Source organism: Populus alba, chromosome 10, assembly GCF_005239225.2.
Source record: "Populus alba chromosome 10, ASM523922v2, whole genome shotgun sequence".
Lineage (NCBI taxonomy): Eukaryota > Viridiplantae > Streptophyta > Magnoliopsida > Malpighiales > Salicaceae > Populus > Populus alba.
Window position 1 is genome coordinate 20,777,663 of NC_133293.1, and position 22,704 is coordinate 20,800,366.

General features: G+C 31.1%; 2 protein-coding genes across 3 annotated transcripts; both read left to right on the top strand.

The window, feature by feature from the left end:
• The first annotated feature begins 3,090 nt into the window (after positions 1 to 3,090).
• Positions 3,091 to 7,356, top strand: LOC118059858 (probable U3 small nucleolar RNA-associated protein 7). Its single transcript, XM_035072845.2, has 9 exons — positions 3,091 to 3,335; positions 3,819 to 3,903; positions 4,066 to 4,131; positions 4,229 to 4,318; positions 4,578 to 4,710; positions 5,201 to 5,319; positions 5,509 to 5,576; positions 5,688 to 5,736; positions 6,149 to 7,356. The coding sequence occupies exons 2-9, from the start codon at positions 3,847 to 3,849 to the stop codon at positions 7,178 to 7,180; spliced, it is 1,614 nt and encodes a 537-aa protein (XP_034928736.1). The 5' UTR covers positions 3,091 to 3,335; positions 3,819 to 3,846; the 3' UTR covers positions 7,181 to 7,356.
• Positions 7,357 to 8,593: 1,237 nt separating this feature from the next.
• On the top strand, positions 8,594 to 11,463 carry LOC118059859 (probable phytol kinase 1, chloroplastic). Of its 2 annotated transcripts, XM_035072848.2 has the most exons (6): positions 8,594 to 9,052; positions 9,188 to 9,319; positions 9,415 to 9,530; positions 9,636 to 9,750; positions 9,858 to 9,975; positions 10,213 to 11,463. In XM_035072848.2, the coding sequence occupies exons 1-6, from the start codon at positions 8,679 to 8,681 to the stop codon at positions 10,231 to 10,233; spliced, it is 876 nt and encodes a 291-aa protein (XP_034928739.1). In that variant the 5' UTR covers positions 8,594 to 8,678; the 3' UTR covers positions 10,234 to 11,463. The 2 variants fall into 2 exon arrangements, with proteins under 2 accessions (XP_034928739.1, XP_034928738.1); XM_035072847.2 differs by lacking the exon at positions 10,213 to 11,463 and having other exon boundaries at positions 8,595 to 9,052; positions 9,858 to 10,211.
• The last annotated feature ends 11,241 nt before the right edge of the window (positions 11,464 to 22,704 follow it).

The window sequence follows — 22,704 nt, forward strand, 5'->3', positions numbered from 1 at the left end:
TTTTTTCTCGTAACCAGAAACCTTTTATATATATATTAATTGGTTATTAACTCTTTTTAAAGTTCACTGTATAAATATTAAAATAATATTTTATTTTTTTAATATGGGATTTGAAATCTTTTATTATATATATTCTATGTTGATAAAAAAAATATATTTTTTCAATGTAAGATTTGTGTGGGATTTAAAGCTTTTTATTATATATAATTTGAAGCCCTTTAGCATATATGCTCCATGTTCACAATAAAAATATATATATATATATATATATATATATATATATATATATATTTTCAATGTAGGATAATTTTTTTTAAAAAAATAATCTTTTAAACTTCATTATTTATAGTATATATAGTTTATATTCACATGGATTATTTTTTAATTAAACTTGGTTCGGAGGTCGACCAAGCCCAAGGCCCGGGTCACAGGTTTTGCTTGGGTCATAAGTTTTGCTTGAGTCACCAGGTTTTGATCGGATCACCTAGGTCAACCCTTATTTTTTTTTATAAATCAAAACGATATCGTTTTAGTTTTTTAAAAAATAGTCAACGAGTTGCGATCAAATTTTTTGCTCGGGTATTGCCGAGTCAACCCGTCGGGCACCCAAGTAATTTACTTTTCTTATTTTTTTTTTTAAATCCAACTCGATTACAACCCCGGGTCAACTAGGTTTTAAAATTATGCTCTTGTCATTAGTTATATTATATTTTTTATTGATGTTAATAAAAATATTTTTGGGAATTTTTCTAGAATAAATGTCTTCGGATAGTTGAGAGATGTTTATATAAATATATAATATTTTATAGAAAATATATAGTGCATTGATATTCATTGCAGGGCTTAGATACAGCGGGTGGGTTTGCTGCTGTGAAATTATTTGTTGTCCTTCGATAAAAATAAAATAAACCTTTAGAATGAGGTGCTTTTATCTTTTTCATCGATTTATTGATCATTAAAAACTATCGTCGTGTATTAGTCTTTTTTTCAAAAATTATGTATAATAAAAATATAAGTTTTTTATAAAAGTATTTTTTTTTTAATTTAGCCATACAATTATAATTTCTCACATGTTTTTTTTTCTTATTTTTTATTTTTAATTTATTTTATTAGCTTTTTTATTAAAATTTTATTAGCTTTTAATTTTACATTAAATTTTTTATTATTCTATTTTTTTTTAACTTTTTCTCTTTTGATTTTATTTTTTCTATTGTTAAAACTATTTTTCAGTTAAAATTTACTCTCTAGATGAATTTTTTTTGTCTGCTCTTTAATTATTATTTTTATTTTCACTTTATTTTTATTAATTTTTATTAATTTTTTTTATCCTTTTGTGTATTTAATTTTTTGTCATAATTCATCTTTTGATATTTAATTTGTCAAAGATTTGACTTCGTATTTTCTATACCTGTAGCGCTTTTAATCAAATGATCCGGGTCACAAGTTTAAAAAATTAAACTCATTCAACAATTTTCTTTTCACTCGTTTTCTTTCGCAATTTTATTGCTTTACATTAGTTTTTTTTAATATTGGTTTTGGGATTATCTTCAATTTATTTTCTATATATTTATTATAGTCTCATGACTTTAATTACAAGTTTTGCAAACCTTTTTTTTATAGAATTGTTTTTTTTTTTTAAATGTTTTGTTTATGTTTGATCTTTAAAGATATTACTTTAATTCATCTATATATTTTTTTGTTATACACAAATAGACTTTATTTTTAAAAAACATTAATTTTTAAATAATATTTTCTTATACATTCCACCTCGTGTGATATTTTTTCCAGGGTGTAAGTTTGTTCAATCAGTCTTATTTGTATTTTTATTTCTATTCTCTTTTTGTTAATTTAAATAAATAAAATCTAACAAATACAATTGAATAAATGTCTCAATTTATAAGTTGGCATCTTAATTTATATTTATCTCTTGATTTTTTTAATTTATCATTTGGTTTCTGCTAACAATTTTTTTTCTCGTTTATCTACATAGATGATTATCAATGTATTTAATTAGATATCTGTATAGTTATACTTTAAATTTTTTCCATGTAAAAAAACACACAAATATAACTTGTATACATAATTTTTTTTTTGGAAAAAAAATTACAGCCTTACGGTGGAGTGCAAGTTAAATAGTTTGGAAACATAACTTTTTTAAAAAAACTCTAATTAACTATTATATTCTTAATACAATACCAACATTACTCTCTCTCTCTCTCTCTCTCTATATATATATATATATATATATATATATATATATATATATATATAACAGCTTTTGCAGTTATGATTTTCAAAATTATTTTTTTTTTAAATTTATAAATTATAGTTTTTTTTTCAATTAAAATTTCTATATATTTTTTAGTATAAACGCATGCAAGTCTACATGATGTATTGATTAACAAAGTGTTTTTAGCATTATAATTGAAGTAAAACGCAATTTCAATTCACCACACCAAAAAAGGGACTCCAACATGAAAATTCCGCCTCACCTCTAATCAAGGGAAAAACACCATTTTTTTTTTTTTTTTTAAAAAAAACACACTTTATCTTAAAAATAGGTTAGTATCATTTTCCATATTTTACTATTTATTAACTACATAAAATTCTAAATAATAGAAAATAATTGAATAACGTGATAGAAACTTAGTTTATAAAAATGCCCCACTTATTTTATTTCTGATAATTAACTGTTCCTCCTAATTCTCCAAGCTCCTTTAAAAATCGCAATAAAACAAGTCAGGGTTGAATTTGACATCAAATGCCTCATTGAATCGTTTGTACCTTCCCCTTCTTCCCGAAGGGTCTCAAGTTGGAGTCCTATTAGTATTAACAAATAAAAAAAAGTCAAAGTCAATTTCTTTAAAAAATTAATCGATTAAAAAAAAAAAACACTATCTTCAACGATCTTACATAGCACAATAGCAACAATTTAACAACCCCTTGAAAAAGAGGGCTGGGTTCCCTTTGGTACTGGGCAGATAGGCAAATGAAAGGTACAGAGAGCCCAATAAAGAACAACACCAAGCCCAATAAAAGGCCCAAAATATCGAATAAAAGCCCAACCCTATTTTCTTTCATTTCCTTTTTATCAATTTCACAACCCAGCCAAACTGAAACTGCAAAACCCTAAAAACCTCCAACACAGCAGATCATGTTTTCAACCCAGGCATAGACAGTTACTACAGTTTGCATTAACCTTGCGTCCAGCAAGAAAGTAATATTGATCTGCAAGCATAAAGATATTGCCTTTTTCCTTGTTTTTCCAAAAACCCTAAAATAATCCCTCCTCCAAGTAGTCTGCTGCTTCTGAAAGTACACCATAGCATTCACAGGTATCAACACTAACCCTAGAAAAAGTTTCTTCATTAACTTGTATGTATACTGACTTGTTTTATAACTGTTTACACTAGCTTGGTTTTGTGTAATGGCGTGCTACAAGTTGTGCACATAAAGTTTATCTCCTGGGCTAGTATTGATTTCTCTGTTTAACTTTTGATGTACCCTTTTGTTTGTTTTTTGAGAAAATTTGAAACGGTAATCCAATTAGTTGTGTTTAGCTCATATGGGTTTTATTTTTTTCTAGCTTTTATTCTGTGTTTTTTCTTGCTTTCATGTTCCAAAGTTTGGAAATGTAACGTTTAATATGGATTATTTGGCATTAATTAACTTGAAAATCATGGATTTGCTTATTCAACGTATGCTTGCTTGATGTTGAATTCATGCAATTCTGCTAGATGATATTTTTTGGCTATTCATGCAGTATACGTATTTTGTGAATAATGAGTGGTTAATTGGTGGCTATCTTGATTCTGCAGCTTAGGAACATAACATTGAAGTGGCCAGATGGGTGCGAAACAAGAAAACGGTGACCCTGAGGATATCTTGCCTCCTACTGAACAAGTAATTCGTTTCTTTGATTTTCAGGGAAATAACCAAGCTTCAATTGTTGGCTTTAATGCAATCTATTAGCTTTTTTGTAACCTGTTGATTGTTATAGCTGTGATTTGCTTACATGTTTGTTTAAGGCTATAGGAACTAATCGTTGTCAGTTTCTGTTTGCAGGAATTATCTCACGAGTTGGATATGAAAGTAAAGAAGTATCTTAGAGGAGAAGGTGCTGATTTGGAGGTCAGAAATTGGTGTTCAACAATTCCAGTCAAAGAACCTTTTCTTTTCCAGGGGTTTTTTTTAATTGCATTTTGATTTTGATTCTCCCTATCTACAGGTTTTAAAAGACAAAAAGCTCAAGGGTCAACTTTATGATAGAGAAAGTTTATATGGAAAATCTGCAAAAGCTGCAGCCAAGACTGAAAAGGTGGATAATTGCTCTCCTTTTCTTCACTTCCCTAGTTATAAAAAATTAATCGATCAAATTTCTTCTATGAGTTACATGTTAACAGGGCATATCTTTGTTCCTTCAAATGATTTATTTGTGGTCCAAGATACTAATTTCTTATAGTTTCATGTCTACTGGATTTTGTATGCTGTTCCTTCCACTGTTCTCTGGCAGAAAATACACAATGCATTTCTATTTTTAAAACTGAGTACTTTATAAAATGTGATCTTTTAATCAGTGGCTTTTGCCAAGTGAGGGAGGCTATCTGGAGGCTGAGGGTATAGAGAAGACATGGAGGATCAAACAGGACACAATCGGCCGTGAAGTTGATATCTCAAGCGCAAAGAATCAATATGATATAGTCTTGCCAGGTTCATGTCTGCTATATGATTTCTTTCTAATGGTTTGTTTGCAATCAAAAATTGTTTTAGCCAATAATGTTTATGAAGGCAACTTCATTGCAACTTTCCTGGCTCCCTTGGTGCAATGCCATTTGAATCCATCATTTCACATATCAATTTGGATTACATAAAAGAAGAAGCAGAGAGAAGAAATGCTGGAAATCATAGTGCGACTTTTCTTAATATCTTTTGGGAAAATTTTGCATATTTTCGTATCCATGCTGTGCTAGGTCTTTCTCACGAACTCTAATTAATCCTGAAACTATTGTTATTCCAAAAGCACAAAATTCTGTTTCTAAAATTCTGGAGCCATATTTCCTCTTAATTAAGTTGCTTTTTTTTTTTTTAAGAAAATAAAAACCAGACCTTTTTCTTTGACTGTCAGGTTATGTAACATTCTTGCCTGGAAGTAACATGTTGGCTAATGGAAACTTCATTTTTTTTTCACTGAAATGTGCAGATTTTGGTCCATACACTCTGGATTTTACTTCAAGTGGTCGATACATGGCAGCTGCTGGTCGCAAGGGGCACTTGGCTATTGTTGACACAAAGAATATGAGCTTAATTAAAGAGATGCAGGTATGTCCTGGTGTTGCCAAGCTTAATGAGATGCAACTGGGTTCTAGATGAGACCTTATATATAAATTGCCATAATGGATATTTATATGCCACCGTTATTTGGTATGTTTTACTTGTATTTTTCTTTACCAGGCCATTTAGGCCTTGATTGGAAATTAGATGGTGTGCTAATTAATTTTATTATTTCAGGTTAGAGAAACAGTGCGTGATGTCGTGTTTTTGCACAATGAGCTGTTCTTTGCTGCTGCCCAGAAAAAGTATGGCTTTTTTTCCCAGGAGAAAAAAACATGTATTATAACTACTAGCCCAAACAAGAATGAACATTTTAATATACTTTACATGTAGCTAATAATTTCGAGTTATGATAGGTACCCATACATTTATAACAGAGATGGTGTAGAACTTCATTGTTTAAAGGTCAGTGGATTGTCCTTTGATGAATTTTATATCTCTTTAAGCTGCAGAGGCTTTTTATGTCAGCAACTTTGCCAGACCCAGTTAAATATTTAACCTGATATAACACAACTCTGCAGTATCATTTTTCGTGTCTAAATGAACTGGTGTGATTTTTCTTTTCAATCAGCTCTCTGTCAATCAGTCCTTGAACTCAATTTATTTTGCTTGCATTGACTGTCTTCACACCATCACAAGATTGGTCACACCATCCTGCATGGCAGTACACTTCCTTTGAATACCAGGGTTCACCATACTGCACTTCTATATACTTGATTTTTTTATGCAAATTTCAAGTTTAATTCTTTGTTGCGTTCCACAATTCCAAATGTTTATATAAATGCATAAGTATGCGATTAAGTTGCATTATTTACAGGAACATGGTGCAGTGACAAGGCTTCAGTTTCTGAAAAACCACTTTCTCTTGGCGTCAATAAACAAATTTGGGCAGCTGCGATACCAAGATGTTACAATGGGTGAGATGATAGGCAATTTCCGGACAGGTTTAGGCCGTACTGATGTGATGCAGGCCAATCCTTTCAATGGGGTTGTTGCTTTGGGTCATTCAGGTGGTACAGTAAGCATGTGGAAGCCCACTAGTGCAGTTCCCCTTGTCAAGATGCTGTGTCATCCTGGGCCTATCACAGCAATGGCATTTCATCCTGATGGCCATCTCATGGCCACGTCTGGCAAGGAAAAGAAAATTAAGATTTGGGACGTGAGGAAATTTGAGGTTCTCCAAACTATAAGAGGCCATGCAAAAACCTTGGACTTCAGTCAAAAAGGTTTACTAGCTGCTGGAACTGGATCGTTTGTTCAGGTTTTTGGAGATTTCTCTGGATCACGGAATTACAGCAGATATATGGGTCATTCTATTGTGAAAGGTTATCAGATAGGGAAAGTTGCATTTCGACCATATGAAGATGTTCTAGGTATAGGGCACTCCATGGGATGGTCTTCAATTCTTATCCCAGGTTCAGGGGAACCCAACTTTGACACATGGTTAGCAAACCCATTTGAAACAACTAAACAACGAAGAGAGAAGGAAATTCACTCTCTTCTCGACAAGCTCCCCCCCGAGACAATTATGCTGGACCCTTCAAAGATTGGTACAGTGAAGTCAGCAAAGAAGAAAGAGAAACCAACAAAGATGGAGATGGAGGTGGATATGGAAGCAGCTGTTGAAGCAGCCAAGGGAACTGCCATTAAGAAGAAAACAAAGGGGAGGAATAAGCCAAGTAAAATTGCAGTAAAGAAAAAGGAGATTGTTGTAAGGGCCAAGAAACCTTTCTTGGACCAACAAATGAAAGAGGAAGAAAAGGTGGCTAAAAAGAAGCAGAAAATCAGCGAGGAAATTTCGTTACCTACGGCTTTGCAAAGATTTGCCCGTAAGAAAGCAACGGAATAATTGTTCAGAGCCCCTTTCAAGCTACTGTGTTTTTAGCTGTCACTCCAATTTTGTCTTACCATTAACTAAAAATGTATGTTGTTTAACTATAGCTACAAATGCATTCAAAAATCTTGATGGTTTCATTACTTTGTAGGATCAAAACATGGGTCAGAATTAGACTTGAATTTTCATTATTCCTCTCTTGGAAATAACGTGTTAAGAGTCAAAGGTTTGATTAACACCTGTCTAGAATTACAGCTTTCAATTCAATCCACCCTCGTTTAACGGTTCGGTTGGAGTTGCTTTTAGACCAACAACAGTTTTGAAAAATGGTTGGTGTAAATTTATTTGAATATGCATTTCATTTTTAATTAAAACGTGGTTTTGAGAAAAGCTATAATTTATACTTATTTTAAAACCGGCTTTTATAAATTGTAACCACAAAAACCTGCACATTTTTAGTGCTGTGCTTGTGTCAAGAAATACCCTCTTTCTTTTCTTCTTCATTTGTTCGGGAGGTAACCAATGAAGTTGCTATGGATGATGATTCTTGTGTTTCGGCCACTGTCATGAAGTATATATATCGTTAAGCATTGTTCTGTATCGTTTCCTTTTTCCTCTTACTTGTATTTTTACGAGTAATCACAACATTATGTGCTGGAAGCCTGGAACTGCAAAGGTGCAAGGAAACAGGATTTCAAGACTATATATTATTGGTGAACTGGGGAGAAGATGCAAACCTCATTTTTCCTACTCGGGACTCGTATTTCATTGGTCAGAGCAGAGGTTTCCGCTGCTTTGGGTTTCGACACTGTTTTTAGAGTGGATGCCAGGGGGTTTGCTGGTGGTGTTATACATGCTTTATGGAATTCTCAGATGATTCACGTTCTTGTTCGTGTTTAACTTTTGTCGATGGTGGATCATGCTGGGCTGCAATGGTTGTGCTATGCGGTTTATGCTAGTCCTCTTTCTGCTCTCAATGATAAATTATGGACTCGTCTCCATGAATTATACTGCTGATGTTCGATTGGATACAGGGGTTTGTGTGGTGATGAGAACTATCTTCCCTGAAGCATTTTCAGTGTTAATTTTAATGAGACCATTATCATTATCACATAATTGCCAAGTTCTTGAAGAAGACATTACCTAGGAAAATTGTTACTTGCTTTTTTCGGTGATATTTTTCAAGGATTAATTTTTTCATTTGAGGATGGTACAAAGAATAGAAAAAATGTGGTTGTGAAGTGGAGAGAAGATAGCTAAATATATATTTTGTAATATAGAAAATAAATAAATCATGTTTTAGTCCAGTTCAAAAGGAAAAATAATTAAAATAATTAATTTAATTTAATAAATATTTTAAAGAATATAATTAAATTAAATTTTACATGTGATTTAATTTGACTCGATAAAATAATGCCATAAGACAGCCTAGAGGAGGGCAAGCAGTAGCCATTAGAGGCATCAAACCAATACGAAAGAGACCCCAGGCCGCCCATTGCCCAAACGAACGTCTATGGCCCTCTTGTCTTGTACTCTTACCCTCTCTCACTCTTCTTTACGCCGCCACGTCCACGAATACACCACCACTATCCACCTCTCCCCTCCTCCGTCTCCTCCTCCTCACTGGAACTTGCCCAATCCACCAGTACTTCCATTCCGACGTCTCGTTTCCTTTCCTCCTTACATTCCTCGCTCCTCCCTCATTTCCGCCACCGCACCTCTACTTCAAGACGCCGGTGCCACGGCTACTGTACTTGCTGGCGCTTACAGTCTCGTTCGCACTTTTGATACTCTCACTCAGCGAAATCTCATTCAACAGAGCTTGAGCAGAAAACTAGTTCATATACTTTCAGGCTTGCTTTTTGCTGCTTGCTGGCCTATTTTCAGGTATCAATCCTTAGTGGGATTTCTTTGAAATTCAACCTCAAAATTGAATCTTGGGATTATGTCGGGATTTGAGTTTTGAGTTTTTCTTGCTTTAACTTATACCCCAGTTCTTCGTGATGTTTGATCCTGGAATAGCACCTCAACACAGGCTCGCTACTTTGCTTCTGTAGTACCTCTTGTGAATTGCTTAAGGCTTATTGTACATGGCTTCTCTTTGGTTGCTGATGAAGGGCTCATTAAATCTGTTACTCGAGAAGGAAATCCGCAGTAATTTTTCTCATTATCTCATTGATTATTTATGGGCTTTTCGTTCCTCTTCTGAACAAGCAAAGCTGATGATCTTTTGTTGTTTTTTCTTACAGGGAGTTGCTGAGAGGACCTTTGTATTATGTTTTGATATTGATTTTGTGCGCTCTTGTTTTCTGGCGTGAGTCTCCAACTGGGGTGATCTCTTTGGCCATGATGTGTGGTGGGGATGGTAAACCCTAAAAACCTCATAAATTTGCGTTGTTCAAATTCCATACTCTGTGCTTATCTCTTCCTGCTTAAAGCTATCGATTGATTTCTCTTTAGTGGTCTTTAGGTGTGGCTGATATAATCGGTAGAAGATTTGGGTCATCGAAGCTTCCTTACAATCAACACAAGAGCTGGGCTGGTAGCATATCTATGTTCATCTGTGGCTTCTTGATCTCTATTGGGTGTGTTTCAGATCACCTTCCAACCAGTCATGTCATATTGTAATGAACTACTGCGTACCATTAAATACTTACTAGACCTTTTTTTTCTTTGTTGTCTTGACAACTAGGATGCTGTTCTACTATTCAGCCCTCGGGTATTTCCAGTTGGATTGGACATGGACAATTCAGAGAGTGGCTTTAGTGGCTTTAGTGGCAACTGTTGTGGAGTCCCTTCCAATTACAGAGGTAGTAGATGACAACATAACTGTTCCTCTAGTAAGCATGGTGGTATCAATGCTGAGCTTCGGTTACTAGCTAGCTTGGTTCATGCATCCTAGTCTTCTTCTGTCTGTGCTGTGTTTAATCATTCCAGCTCATCTCTATTATTGCCGTGTATTCTATTGTCGTTTTTCTTGCTTCTAGCCGAGCAATCAAATGTCTTACATTTTTCATCTTAACAAGAAAAATCCTCCTTTCTACTAGTACGAATTCCAATGGTGGTAGTTTTGAGAGCTCCACACCATCACGAGAGTAGCAAGCAATATGCCCGGTTCACTAGATTCTACCATCGCATGGCTCAATCATGCTCAAAATACGAGTTTGATCATGGCTCTAACACATGCAAGCCAGGCATTCTTTTCGTCAGGGGAAAGTGGTTGAGGTAGCTCGGCCATTTTGGATCTGTCAACTGCTATACATGCCCTCTTATTTCAATCCAAGGCGATCTCTTGAAAAGTTTTGGCATGCAAAAGGTCTCAGCCTCCTCGACCAGGAGCTTTGATAGCTGTGAAAAACAGGACGACTGGTAAATCATTTCCTAACTTACCTTGTAGACAGTTGTGTTTTTTTTTTTTATGCTAGCTAGGTTGCCCTATCAATCTTCTCCCATGACATGACCACTTTTTTTAATTGAAAATATATAGAAATAATATTTTTTAATATTAATATATTAACATAACTAAAAAATATTCTCCAATTGCAGTGCTGGCATCTTAGTTATTCCAGACTTGTCAACCGTACAATTAATGACATGTCCGTACCATTTTACTAGACCCTGTAAGTGTAGTCAGAATGGCTGGCCATTACTATACCTAACTGTAAACCATACAATCCATGGCATGTCCGTACCATTTTACTGGACCCCATATATAGTTGGATTTCGAGACCTGCCTCTCTTGCTCAATTCACCAACAACCAAGTTTCTCTTTTCAAGATCTGTTGATTTGCCTTCTTTTTAAAAAAAAAAACTGGATGACTCAAATTAATTCATTCATCTCATAATCTAGGTCTTGTACAGGGTCAAACTTTTAAATTGGGCTTATTAGCTATGAGAAAATACCATTGTTATGCTCTTTGGTCCAACATTAGCATGTGATTATATGCATATACTTAGATAGCAAATCATTCTTCTTCGCTTAGAAATGGGCTTTCAACTGGTTAAATTTGGGCTTTTAATTGCGACTTCTGACTCGAATAATCTAAAGGGAAATGCTATGGTTTGATTGCCTCTTGGCCCAGTTCTACCTCTTTACTGGCTCTATACGTGTACGAGAATTGAGAAACAAGGGCACGAGTATATGAAACAAGGGGAATCAAAGAAAACTACGAGGGGTATAATTTAATTGATTATATTTTATTTTTATTTTTAAAAAGTTATAAGTTTGAGTATCATAAATTTTATGGCCGTTAAAAAATTATATAATTATTAATTTTAGAATCCTGAAAAATTAGTTAATATATATATATATATATATATATATATATAAAACTAGTCTAAACACTTATAATTCAATAAATAAATAAATAAAAAGCCTAAGATAGGCTTTTTCCCTTTGATTGATGCAATCCCCGTCCATGATGACATCTATGCTTTCGATTGATTGTGGATATATTATAGCCTTCTTGCCTGTCAAAAAAATGAATCCTACAAAAAAAAAAATGATATTCAATAAATTGAAATTATTTTTTTGTTATTTTATTTTTCAAAAAAATCTTGAAAATACTAATGATATAAGAAGGCTAGTGTTTCTAAAATATAAAACATTTGAAAAATTCCCAAACATTGAAAGTTTTTGAGAGAGAAAACCAAAGACATAATAGGAATCAAAATTATTTGAAATGTTTATATATATATATAATATATATATATTATATAACAAATGTTTATATTTTAGAAACACTAGCCTTCTTATATATTAGTATAAGATTTTTTTGATAAAATAACAAAAAGTAATTTCAATTTATTGAATATCATTAGGATTCATTTTTAAATTATAGTTTTACTAGTGAAATGGTTTTTAAAATTTTAATTATCAATAAATTTCCAAGTTATTTTTTTCTTCAATGTTTTTGTATTTTAATATTTTATTTTGATAAAAGATTTAATGGCTACGAATTTTAGAATCTTTTTATCTGCTTAAAATTTACTTGAATTTAAATATTTGAGTTGGTTTTTTTATTTATTGAGAATTTTAAAAAATCATATTTTCTCGCAAAAAAATATGTTTTAAAAAAAATTTAATGGTTGATAATTATTTTAATAATTTTTTTTATTATTATAGCATCTCGGTGTTTGCTGGTTCCTTAAACATGTTCAGAAGTTTAAATTTTCTTTTATAAAAAATGTTCTCCTTATCTCTTGGATGTAATAACCGGCTATTGTAGGAATAGTTTTTATTTATTAAGATATTTGAAAATTAAAATTTTTATTACCTGGTCATTACTAAAACAATCTAGCTCATTAATCTTGAATCTTAGTCTATAACATGTATAATAATTGCCAATCAACCTATCATTATGTTTATTTGATGTGCAATATATATATATATTACGAGGAAATCGGGACCAAAAAATTCCATGAAGCTTGCACGGTACAAGAGCGATTTACAAGGAACTAGTTGTATTCCTGAAATTATTTAACGAATAAAATCAGCTAAATTATTGCTCTGGGTTTTAAAAAGTAAAAAATTTAGCCGATTCAGAATAAATTTAGATTGATTTGTAACTCAATTCATCTGGGCTTGAACTTGTCAGTTTTAATTTTTTAAAAAAAATATTAAATTAATATTTTTTTAATTATTTTAAAAAAAAAAAAAAGTCTTACATTTTCAATTCTTAATCCAACTCTCACGCCGATTCAATCTCGGAACGGATTTTATAATTACATGCATGTGCTGTACGAATATTATACACCGGAAACATCATGGAACATAGGCTCCGTTTGTTTGCAGAAAAGTGAATTCCTTTTGAAAAGTGAATTCCGGGGAAAATGAATTCTGAAAAAGTATTTTCCATGATTTTGGTAGTGTTATGGAAAATAAACTGGAAAACACTTTACAGTGTTTGGTTATGTCATGAAAAATGAGCTGGAAAATAACTTATTAATATTTTATTTTTCTCAAATTTATTAAAATAATGAGGAACAAATCTTACAAATTAAAAAGTTAAATGAGAATGAAATTAAAAAAAAAATATAATTTCATAAATTATCTCAAATAGGTTTCAAATTCCCACATTGAAAAAACATACTTTTTTTCATGGACAAAGTAGAGATATATGAAAGGGCTTCAAATCCCACATTGAAAAGATACTATGTTATCTCTTTAAAGTTGAAGTATTTAAACCAAAAAGTTTTTTTTTTATCCCGTTTTGAAAAAAAACATGATTTTTTCCTTGGAAAACATAAAGTATATATACTAATGGGTTTCAAAATCCCACATTGAAAAAATATATATTTTTTTCATATGAACATAGAATATATATATATATGAAAGGGCTTCAAACCCCACATTGAAAATATACTATGTTATCATTTTAAGTTGAAATATTTAAACCAAAATTTTTTTTATCTTACATTTAAAAAAGAAAAAAAACAACCGGGTCTCGTCCGGGTTCGCCAGGGTCCCGGGTTGACTAGCCGGGTCACCCCGGGTTTGGCCGGGTTGTTGCCACGGCCGGTCTTTTAATTAAACCCGAACCGGTCCAGCCACCGGGTCGACCGGGTCCCGAGTCAACCCGCGGGGCCGGGTCGAGTTTAATAACACTGGCTAAATCTCTGTTTAGAAACCGTCAATTTTTATTAATTTTTTAAATTTCACCTCTTTTAAGAAAATTATATTTTAAGTGTTATAGTCAAGTGTGGATATATGATTGTTTCAACTTTCAAGTAGTCCTGGCTAGTTATTTTTTAGATTATCCATAACAAAAATTCATAGCCTCCACTGGCTAGACTTCCCCTGCTTGATCCTTTTTTGAGACCATTTTCTTGAAACCTCAACATGATCAGAGAAGCCAGAGTCAGCTTCATTGGACAATAGCCAGTTTATACGTTCATTTTGTTGCAGCTTGGATAATTTTTTTACTGAAAAAATAAATAAACAAGTTTGTTTAAATTTATTTTTTTTAAAAAAGAAAATTTCTAATTACAAATCAAGAATAAATTAAATATGCCGAGAATCATCCGTCTTAATTAATGCAAGAAGATAAAATGTTAACCTGTCTATTCAACTCGTTTTGTTGCAGCCGAATATTTTTTTTTCAACACAAAAAAATTAATATACAGGTGTTATTAATGTTTTTTTTTACATTGAATAAAGTATAGAATCGTGAATCAAAAAGTTGATATTTATATATAATAAAATAATATAAAGATCATATGTGTTAATAAAAATATTCAAGATGTTAAAATAGTTTTTTAACACAGAAAAAAATAAAACAGTGTTGCAATTGCCACGATGAAACATTATTTTCTTAGTCTTTATATAATATATTTTAAAAAAATATATAAATAAAAAAATTACAAAAATAATAAAGATAAGAACAAAAAATGGTATAAAGATATCAAGTATAGAATAATAAATATTTAAAGTGTAAGAAACAAAAAATAATATGTTTTAACAAAAAAAAGTGTAAGGAAAAAAAAACAAGAAAATAAAAAAAAAGAAAAAAATATGATAAATAGATCAAGTGTAAAATGATAAAAATACCAAGTATAAAGAGAAAATAAATAGAAATAAAATTGTTTTTTAAAAACACCTGAAAATTACAATTTTATCATCACTACAGGACACTACATTAAAAACAAATGATAAAATTTATAACTATATTATTGTAAAAAGAGTGGTTTGGTTACCAAACCCGACACGCTGTCCATATCGGAGAAAGCAATAGATGGAAGCCAAACCAGAAGAAAATGAATCCTGCAACAATGGGCTGATGTATTCTTCTGGACTCTTTTTTAACTACACTCGGATGAATCAGTCGAACACGAAATAGTACACTTCGTACCAACAACATACGACAGCGACAACAACCACTACAGTGATAAGGATCGGGTTTTTAGGTAGTTTTTGGGACTGCGTTTCTACCTTTGTTTTGCAAAATTTTGAAATTTTTTATTATTTATTAAAATTGATTGTGATTTGTATTTTTTGAATCGTTTTGATGTCCTGATGTCAAAAATAATTTTTAAAAAATAAAAAAAATCATTGACATGTATTTTAACACGAAAAGCTATTTGAAAAGAAAACGCTACCACACTGCCAAATAATTGGATTGGATCGCGGCTAATTTGCGTTGGATTTTTAGTTGAACCGGTTCCTTGTGCAGTAAAACCTGCCTAATTTTAAGAGCTTCATTATCTTCAGGTGATTAAAAGTTTACATGCTTGGATATTTTATAGAATTAATTAAGGTAAATTAACTTGGATATTTATATTAATAATAAAAAAAATCTAACTAATTTTTAATAATTTAACTGAATTATCAAAATACAGCTAGATTGTAAAAAAATATTAAAAATGAAATAAAATAATATTATTTTAATAAAAACAGTTGATATAGATTCATCAAGTTATTTTTTAGATTAAACTCCGAGTCTGCGTGTCTACTATTAATTTAAATTTTAGAGTAGTTCCTCTTCTATAAAAGAGGATAGAAAAGACGGGTCGTTCAAAAAGAAGAAAGAAAACACAAGGAAGGGACAGGGCAAGTCAAGAGTTGGACGGACACAATTAACAAAGGACTTCTTATCCGCGAATCTTCGGGCTTTTTTCCTTGCTGCGCTCAGGAGATTCGTCGGCATTCGACCTTTGTACACGGAAGGCGTTGAGATCACGAAGTGGCCATCTGGAGGAGATCAACAGGTGTTAAATTACCCAATCAATTCGGGGATTCGAGGGTTAGTTGGACACATTTTTTTATTATAATTGTTTCATGACGCTATATTATAGATAATTAGACAGTTTTTGGCACGAACGTCATCGAAATCAAGATTTTCTACCATGTCATCAAATAATTAAATACTTTAATAATATTCGGCTACCACTTGCCTAAAATAGAGCAAACCAGGTGCGCCCGGGTTTGGCAAATTGAGACTACCATACGGAGCAAAGTCTCTCAGCGTACCTTTCATTTATTTATCTTCATTTTTTTTCTTTTATTTAAGGGAGAGATGGTAGAGGATTTGATAGTTTATGAACTGGGATTTGCCTCAGACAAAGGGCGGACAGACACCAGTCGTTGGCTCGTTGGTTTTGGCTATGCGACATTAGCCTCTTCCACTGGGTTCCGGTTTTTCACTGCCCGACAAGAAAAAAGCTATCCAAACCACGTATATTTATTTGGTAATATCTTTCCTCTTTTTTTCTTTTTTCTTTTTCTGGAGTGAATTCCGATAAATCTGCATTTTCTAGAATGGCAACATGTTTGACGATAAAGAAAGTAAGCTTATAAATATTGAGAGATCTAATTTAACCGGCTAGATTTTAAATTTTTTTTAAAAAAAATTACTAGTTCGAGTTTTATAAATTTTAAAGTTATTGAAGATTTATATAGTTATTAACTTTAAAACTCGTATATTTAATTAAAATATGCGTAAATTGATATTAATATCTATACTAATAAATAAATAAATAAAAAGTAAGTAAAATTAGAAATTGGTAGTGGCCAATGGCCGCTTAGCTATCTCCCGACAACGGTTGTGGTAGTGTACTGAAGATAGCTAAGGAAGAAGATGCAAAATAGGTGGATACTGAGAATTTTTTTATATATAAATAGTTTCTAATCACCTGCATGGATTATTGAATTATATTCAAAATACATAACATCCATAACTTAAAATATTTAAAAGTCTTTTGTTTATAATAGCCAGGTAATGTAATAGTCTTTTTTTTACTGGGCCCACATATGTAAATTAACTTTTTATTTGTTATTAAATATTTATTTTTTAATTCATTTTAAACAAAGAAACAACCATGAAAACAAACCGCCATTTAGATAAAAAAAAAAAAAAAATCAAAGCAAGTAGGGTGATAAAAAAATTCAATTAAACTGCCACTTTATCTTTTAAAATTAATTTTCGAACAAAAATTAATGCTCAATTAAAACATCGTCGTTGACAAACAAGGCCAGTTGACCTCCTTAATTTTTCTTTACTTCACGTGCTAGTTTTTACTAGTTTAATTATTGCTAGAACTTGAATTAGAATTGTTTTGAATATAAGAAAATAAATATTTAGACCATGTGAAATATTTTAGTATCATCATTAAATGTGGTTTAACAATTCAAACTAAAAAACTCTCAAACTAATTTTTTATTTAGTTTTTTAAATTATATTATATAAAAATTATCTAAAGATAATATTATCGACTGGAAAAATCTAAAAACACAAAAAAAAAAAACATGTCATGTTAACACTAGCTAGTTTACTAAACCCGCGATCCAGGTTATAAATTTTACTAAATCAAATTATATTTTTTTAAACATGATAAAAAATATAAAAATTTAATCATCTTCGAATTAATATTAAAAATTAAAATTAAACAAAAACTTCACATTGATAGAATTTAAGGGGAAAAGAACAAAAGATAAAAAAATATATATCCAAAAAAACTCAAATGGAAACTGTAGCTACGGACCTCCAGCATGTGGCCTCTTTTGGACCCACGTGTCTAGACTTGTACTTTTTTTTTTTTTCCCCTTTTTATAAGGTGATCCATCTTCGTTTGTTTTTATAAAAAAAAAACTATAAACGACGGTTCATTTGTCCCATTAAAATTAATACTGTTGCCATGTTGTTTGAATCTAACGCCTCTAGACTACGATCACTTGAGTTATAACATAAAGTTGTTATCTAAACTATTAAAAAAATATATCAATCAATTTTATTGTTTATATAAATAATTAAACTAGACTCACCCGTTTCAGTTTTTTTTTATATATACTTTTCAATTTTTCTTATATTTTTAAATAAAAACATATTAATTTACCTCCTAATTTTCCTATTTCTTTACTCGTGGAAAAACATAATTCCTAGTCTCACCACGGTATTATTCACTAAAAAAATCTAATAGATCTCTTCCTTCTCTTCCACTGCAAGAAAAACTTCATAGCAGGAGATCTAGTCAAACCAGGGCATGCAATATCAAATCAATAAAGACGTTAACTTTCCCTGTTTTGAATTTCTGTTTGAATTGTGCATTTCAATGAACCCAAGTAGTAAATAAACAACAGAAAAACTCCGGTGGTCAAGAGCTGGAGGCTGGAGCAAGTTGGATTCAAAATTGCCGGTGTACCAGTCCAAGGCTGCACCAGGTGCCCCCTCCCCACACCAAAAGGTCCAAAACCACTCGTTGCCTGGGATAAATATCTTGGAGGGTGTTTGAGAGTGTGGTAGCAGTTACTTTTCAAATAGCTTTTCGTGCCGAAAAGCATGCCAATAATATTTTTTTATTTTTTAAAAATTATTTTTGATATCAACACATCAAAACGATCAAAAAGTATAAACCGCACTTAATTTTAGTAAAAAAATAATTTGAAATTTTTTTAAAAACAAGTTGAAACATAATGCCAAACTCAATACAACATCGTGACCGCGAATTAATTATTTGTCATAGGAGCTGGCGCCTGGCGGCAGGGAATAGACTGAGGAGGGGGGAAATGCCGTGGATCGATGGGAGAGTCTTGATCAGTAATAAATAAAATAAAAATCAAGAATGATGCCCGAATCTTCTGTTCTAATTGTAAAGATGTATAACCTACAATGACACTAATAAATCTGACATGGCTTTGAAAAATAAATAAAAGATTATTACTCTGTTTTATTTTGAAACTTGGTGGGAATCTGACTGCCATTTACGTACTCGAAGCTTTTTTATATATTTGATAAAGAAAATGGCTTAGTTTTTGTAGCAAATTAAAAGGAAAAGGGGAAAAAATCATTACTTTGTAGACGTGGCTATTTCCTTTATGAAAAAAATATTTCTCTCTCTCGAAATTTTACCTTTTTTGCTTTATTATTGTTAATTTATCGTTAGTGTATAGTTTTTGCAATTGTGCATGTTGCTCTTTACGAGACACCACAGCCAAGCTGATGAATACCAGGTGAAAATGTCTCATGGGCAAGGCCTTTTCTTTACTCCCAGCATCTCTCAACAATGATCATCCACTAATCCTTTTTAATTTTATTTTTTTAAAAAAAATCCAATCAAAAGGTATTGTCTTTGATTCGTTAGTTTTTTATATATATATATATATATATATTTTCAGATAATTTTAATGTTTTAATATTAAAATTAAATTTTAAAAAATTAAAAACACCTTAAAAAAATAATAACTATCACACTTCAAAATACTCCCTTTAACATGTAGCGCTGCAGGCTCCGAGTAAAAAAAATTCTTAGAAATATATTTCATTCTTTCAAATGAGGAGAAGAGAGGAAGACAAAAAGTATAGCTAAAAATAATTTATTTTATATAAAAAAAGAAAGTGAATGCCATGTTCAAATTATCTTTTAATTACACATTCAATCATGAGTTTGCCTGTATAGTAACAAGAGAGAAAAACAAACTATTTTTCTTTTCTTTTTCTTTTTTTGGATCACGATAAAATCTTGTTTTTCTACCTATATCTCATATTTTTCTGAATCTTTCTTCACCCGATGTGAAGGCTGTCCTTGGTTCATGGAGGAGACCTTTCAAAAGTCCATGTCCCGCTACAATTCGGAAACAACTACGAACGTACTGGCTCGTTCGAATTTTTTAACTGCAAAATTATTGTCAGGGAAAATTCAAGGGAATAAATTATTTATTCGTAGATTCTCTTTTTTTAAAAATAAAATCGTTATTGATCTCCTAGCTCTTTTTTCTCCCAATGGAAGAGAATTATTGTAAGAGATTAATGTTCAATGAATGAAGAATTTAAGTGTGTTGATTTATTTATTTGGAAATCCATTTCTAGTAAAGGAGATATAAAATAAAATTAATTTCCTATTAAATATTGTGATAATACTATAGGATTTCTCTTTCCTGTATATACCTGTATCATTTAGTGATTTTTGAAACTTAATCGTGTTAAATCAGTAAAATAAAGAGCATCACTTTCAAATTATTCATCTATACACATTTAATTACGATTTTGAATGTACAATAACACATAGAGAAATAATATATTTTTGCCACCACACTTGTTGATATATTCAGAAAAAAATAATAAATTTTCAGATATTAACTCTGAATTTAAAATTCATAAAATCAAGGAGAAGAGGATCATGAAATCAATTTCTTACACTGAAAACCTTCCAAACAAAAAAAAAAAAATAAAAAATATATTCACAATATAATATAATAAAAAAAAAAGATGGTTTCTTTTGTATTTTAAAAATATTTTTGAAAAGAATTCAATTTTTTGTTTTAAATTAAATTATTTTTTTAAAAAAATAATAAATTGATGATTTCAAATGTGTCACATCCCCTAATTAAATTCATCATGACAGCCCCAGCCCCACCGCTTTAAAGCAAATGAGTTATAATTTCCAATTCCAACTACTAATTAAATTCCTTTCCATCTCATTTATTCTTTACCAAACACATCTCAATCCTCATCCAAACAAGTCCTTTACGCTTCAAAACATCGACCAAGACCATATCCCCTCACGCGGAAGAGGAAAGGGTCCATGCACGAGCTGACACGTGCCTCTTTCCCTCAAAACGCCGCGAGTATTCCTAATATTTAAACGTTCGCGAGTGCAAATGTCCATAGAATCTCCGAAACCTCCGTGCCTCTTCCTCGTGCCATTTTCTCTCAACACTCAACAGTCCTTGTTTTGTTTAGTTGTATTTTTCCCTGAAAAGAAATAGATTCCCAAATGACACGAAACTTGCTATCTTACTTTTCAACATAGATATTTAATTCTATCCAATCTGAATTTTATATTAAAATAATTTTATTAAACTCAAATTGATCCATTTAAATTTAGCAAAACTTATATAAAACTCGATCAAATTAAATCATTTTTTATTTTATTTTTTAAAACATTGCTATTTATTTATAAAGGGTAAAAATGAATTGAAAAAAAAAAATCGGAGCATTTGAATTTTGTTTTTATATATAAATGTAGTTTGAAAAAAAACATTGCTATTTATTTATAAATGTAGTTTGAAAATGTTTAAAAAACTATATTATTACAAATAAATAATCAGTTGAATAATGTTGTTCTAGCACTATTAAATCTCGTAATTCAAGAATACATATAGAAAAAAAAATAAAAAAATTTGTTAATTTAACACGGGCAACATTTTTTTTTATTAAATTCAAAACTCAAAAAACATTCTCTGTCATTGTTCGTCTTCTTTTTACATCAGAGGGGTATTAATGTTAGATATAGAAAATAAACACAGGGTGCTTGAAAATAAGAATGGTGAAGGTTTTACTCACCAGGGAGATACATGGAAACATTTCCTCCCCCAGGAGATGCCTTGTTCTTCGTCAATTTTTCTCAGGGCGAGTAAATTTATAGACCAGTTGAAATTAAGACTTTTTCTAAGCAATTTTAAATTGATCAGATCTGTTAAAAGACTGAATAAATCTCCTCAACGTCAAAATTTGAATCAAGGAATCAAATAAAAAAAACATGTTCTGCATAGTTTTTCTTATATAAAGTCCGACCATTTATTATTTTACACATAAAAAGTCTCTTTATCATATATAAAAATACAAAACATGTTTTCCATTAAATTTACACTGCTGCTATTATTCATACTTTACCCTTCCCTGCCGAGGTAATGGTAAGATTCTCAACATTCACTTGACTTGATATTTATTTACTTTTTAAATAATACATCGGTCCCAAAATTCCTTCATTTTTTTTTTATAATCGGGGTGTCCGGGCCAACTTGCGCGCACCACAACTAGTCTCCGGGCTCACTGAGCATCCTGCAAGCCCAGTAAACATATAAGACACCACGGGAGTGACAGGCGTATACATAGATGATCGAACCCGAGATGGGGGCGGAACAAGTCACGCGGTTGACCATAGCAGCTGGACCCTCAAGTGTTCCTTCATTTATTTCTTGTAGAGAGGGAGGTGGGGGTGGCTCACCCTCGTAATTTCTCCTTGATTTATCACTTATCAGTTATGACCTGCTATGAATTGTCTCTTCAATTCATTGTTTTAAATTCTGGAATGGCCTGATGGTTAACACGGGTCCCAACTGATGCGGGATTTGAACTTATATATATATATAAAACTTGAATTATCCTATTAATCAGGGTTGACCGGTCAGTCCAAGTTGAACTTGATCGAAAATCCATTTTTAATCAATTAATTATTTTTTATTAAAATAATATTATTTTAATTTAATTTAATTTAAAATTAAAATTAAAATCCACTCTTCTTGTGACAGACTTTATTCTAATTCAGCTCTTTATACTATGCTTCAACTTGTTAAATTTTTTATTATTATTATTAATATGGGTGTTTAAATTAACTACTTATATATATCTTTATTAATTTCATTAGTTCTAAAATTAAAAATTATATAAATTTTTAATAGTCATGAAAAGACTCGAACTTATAATCATTAAAAAATAAATTTATAGCTGATAAGTTGATTTATTTCTTAAAATCAACTTTTCAAGTCTTAACTTGTATTTAAGATTGTCTTCTGTTAATCTATTAAGATAGAAATAATATTATTA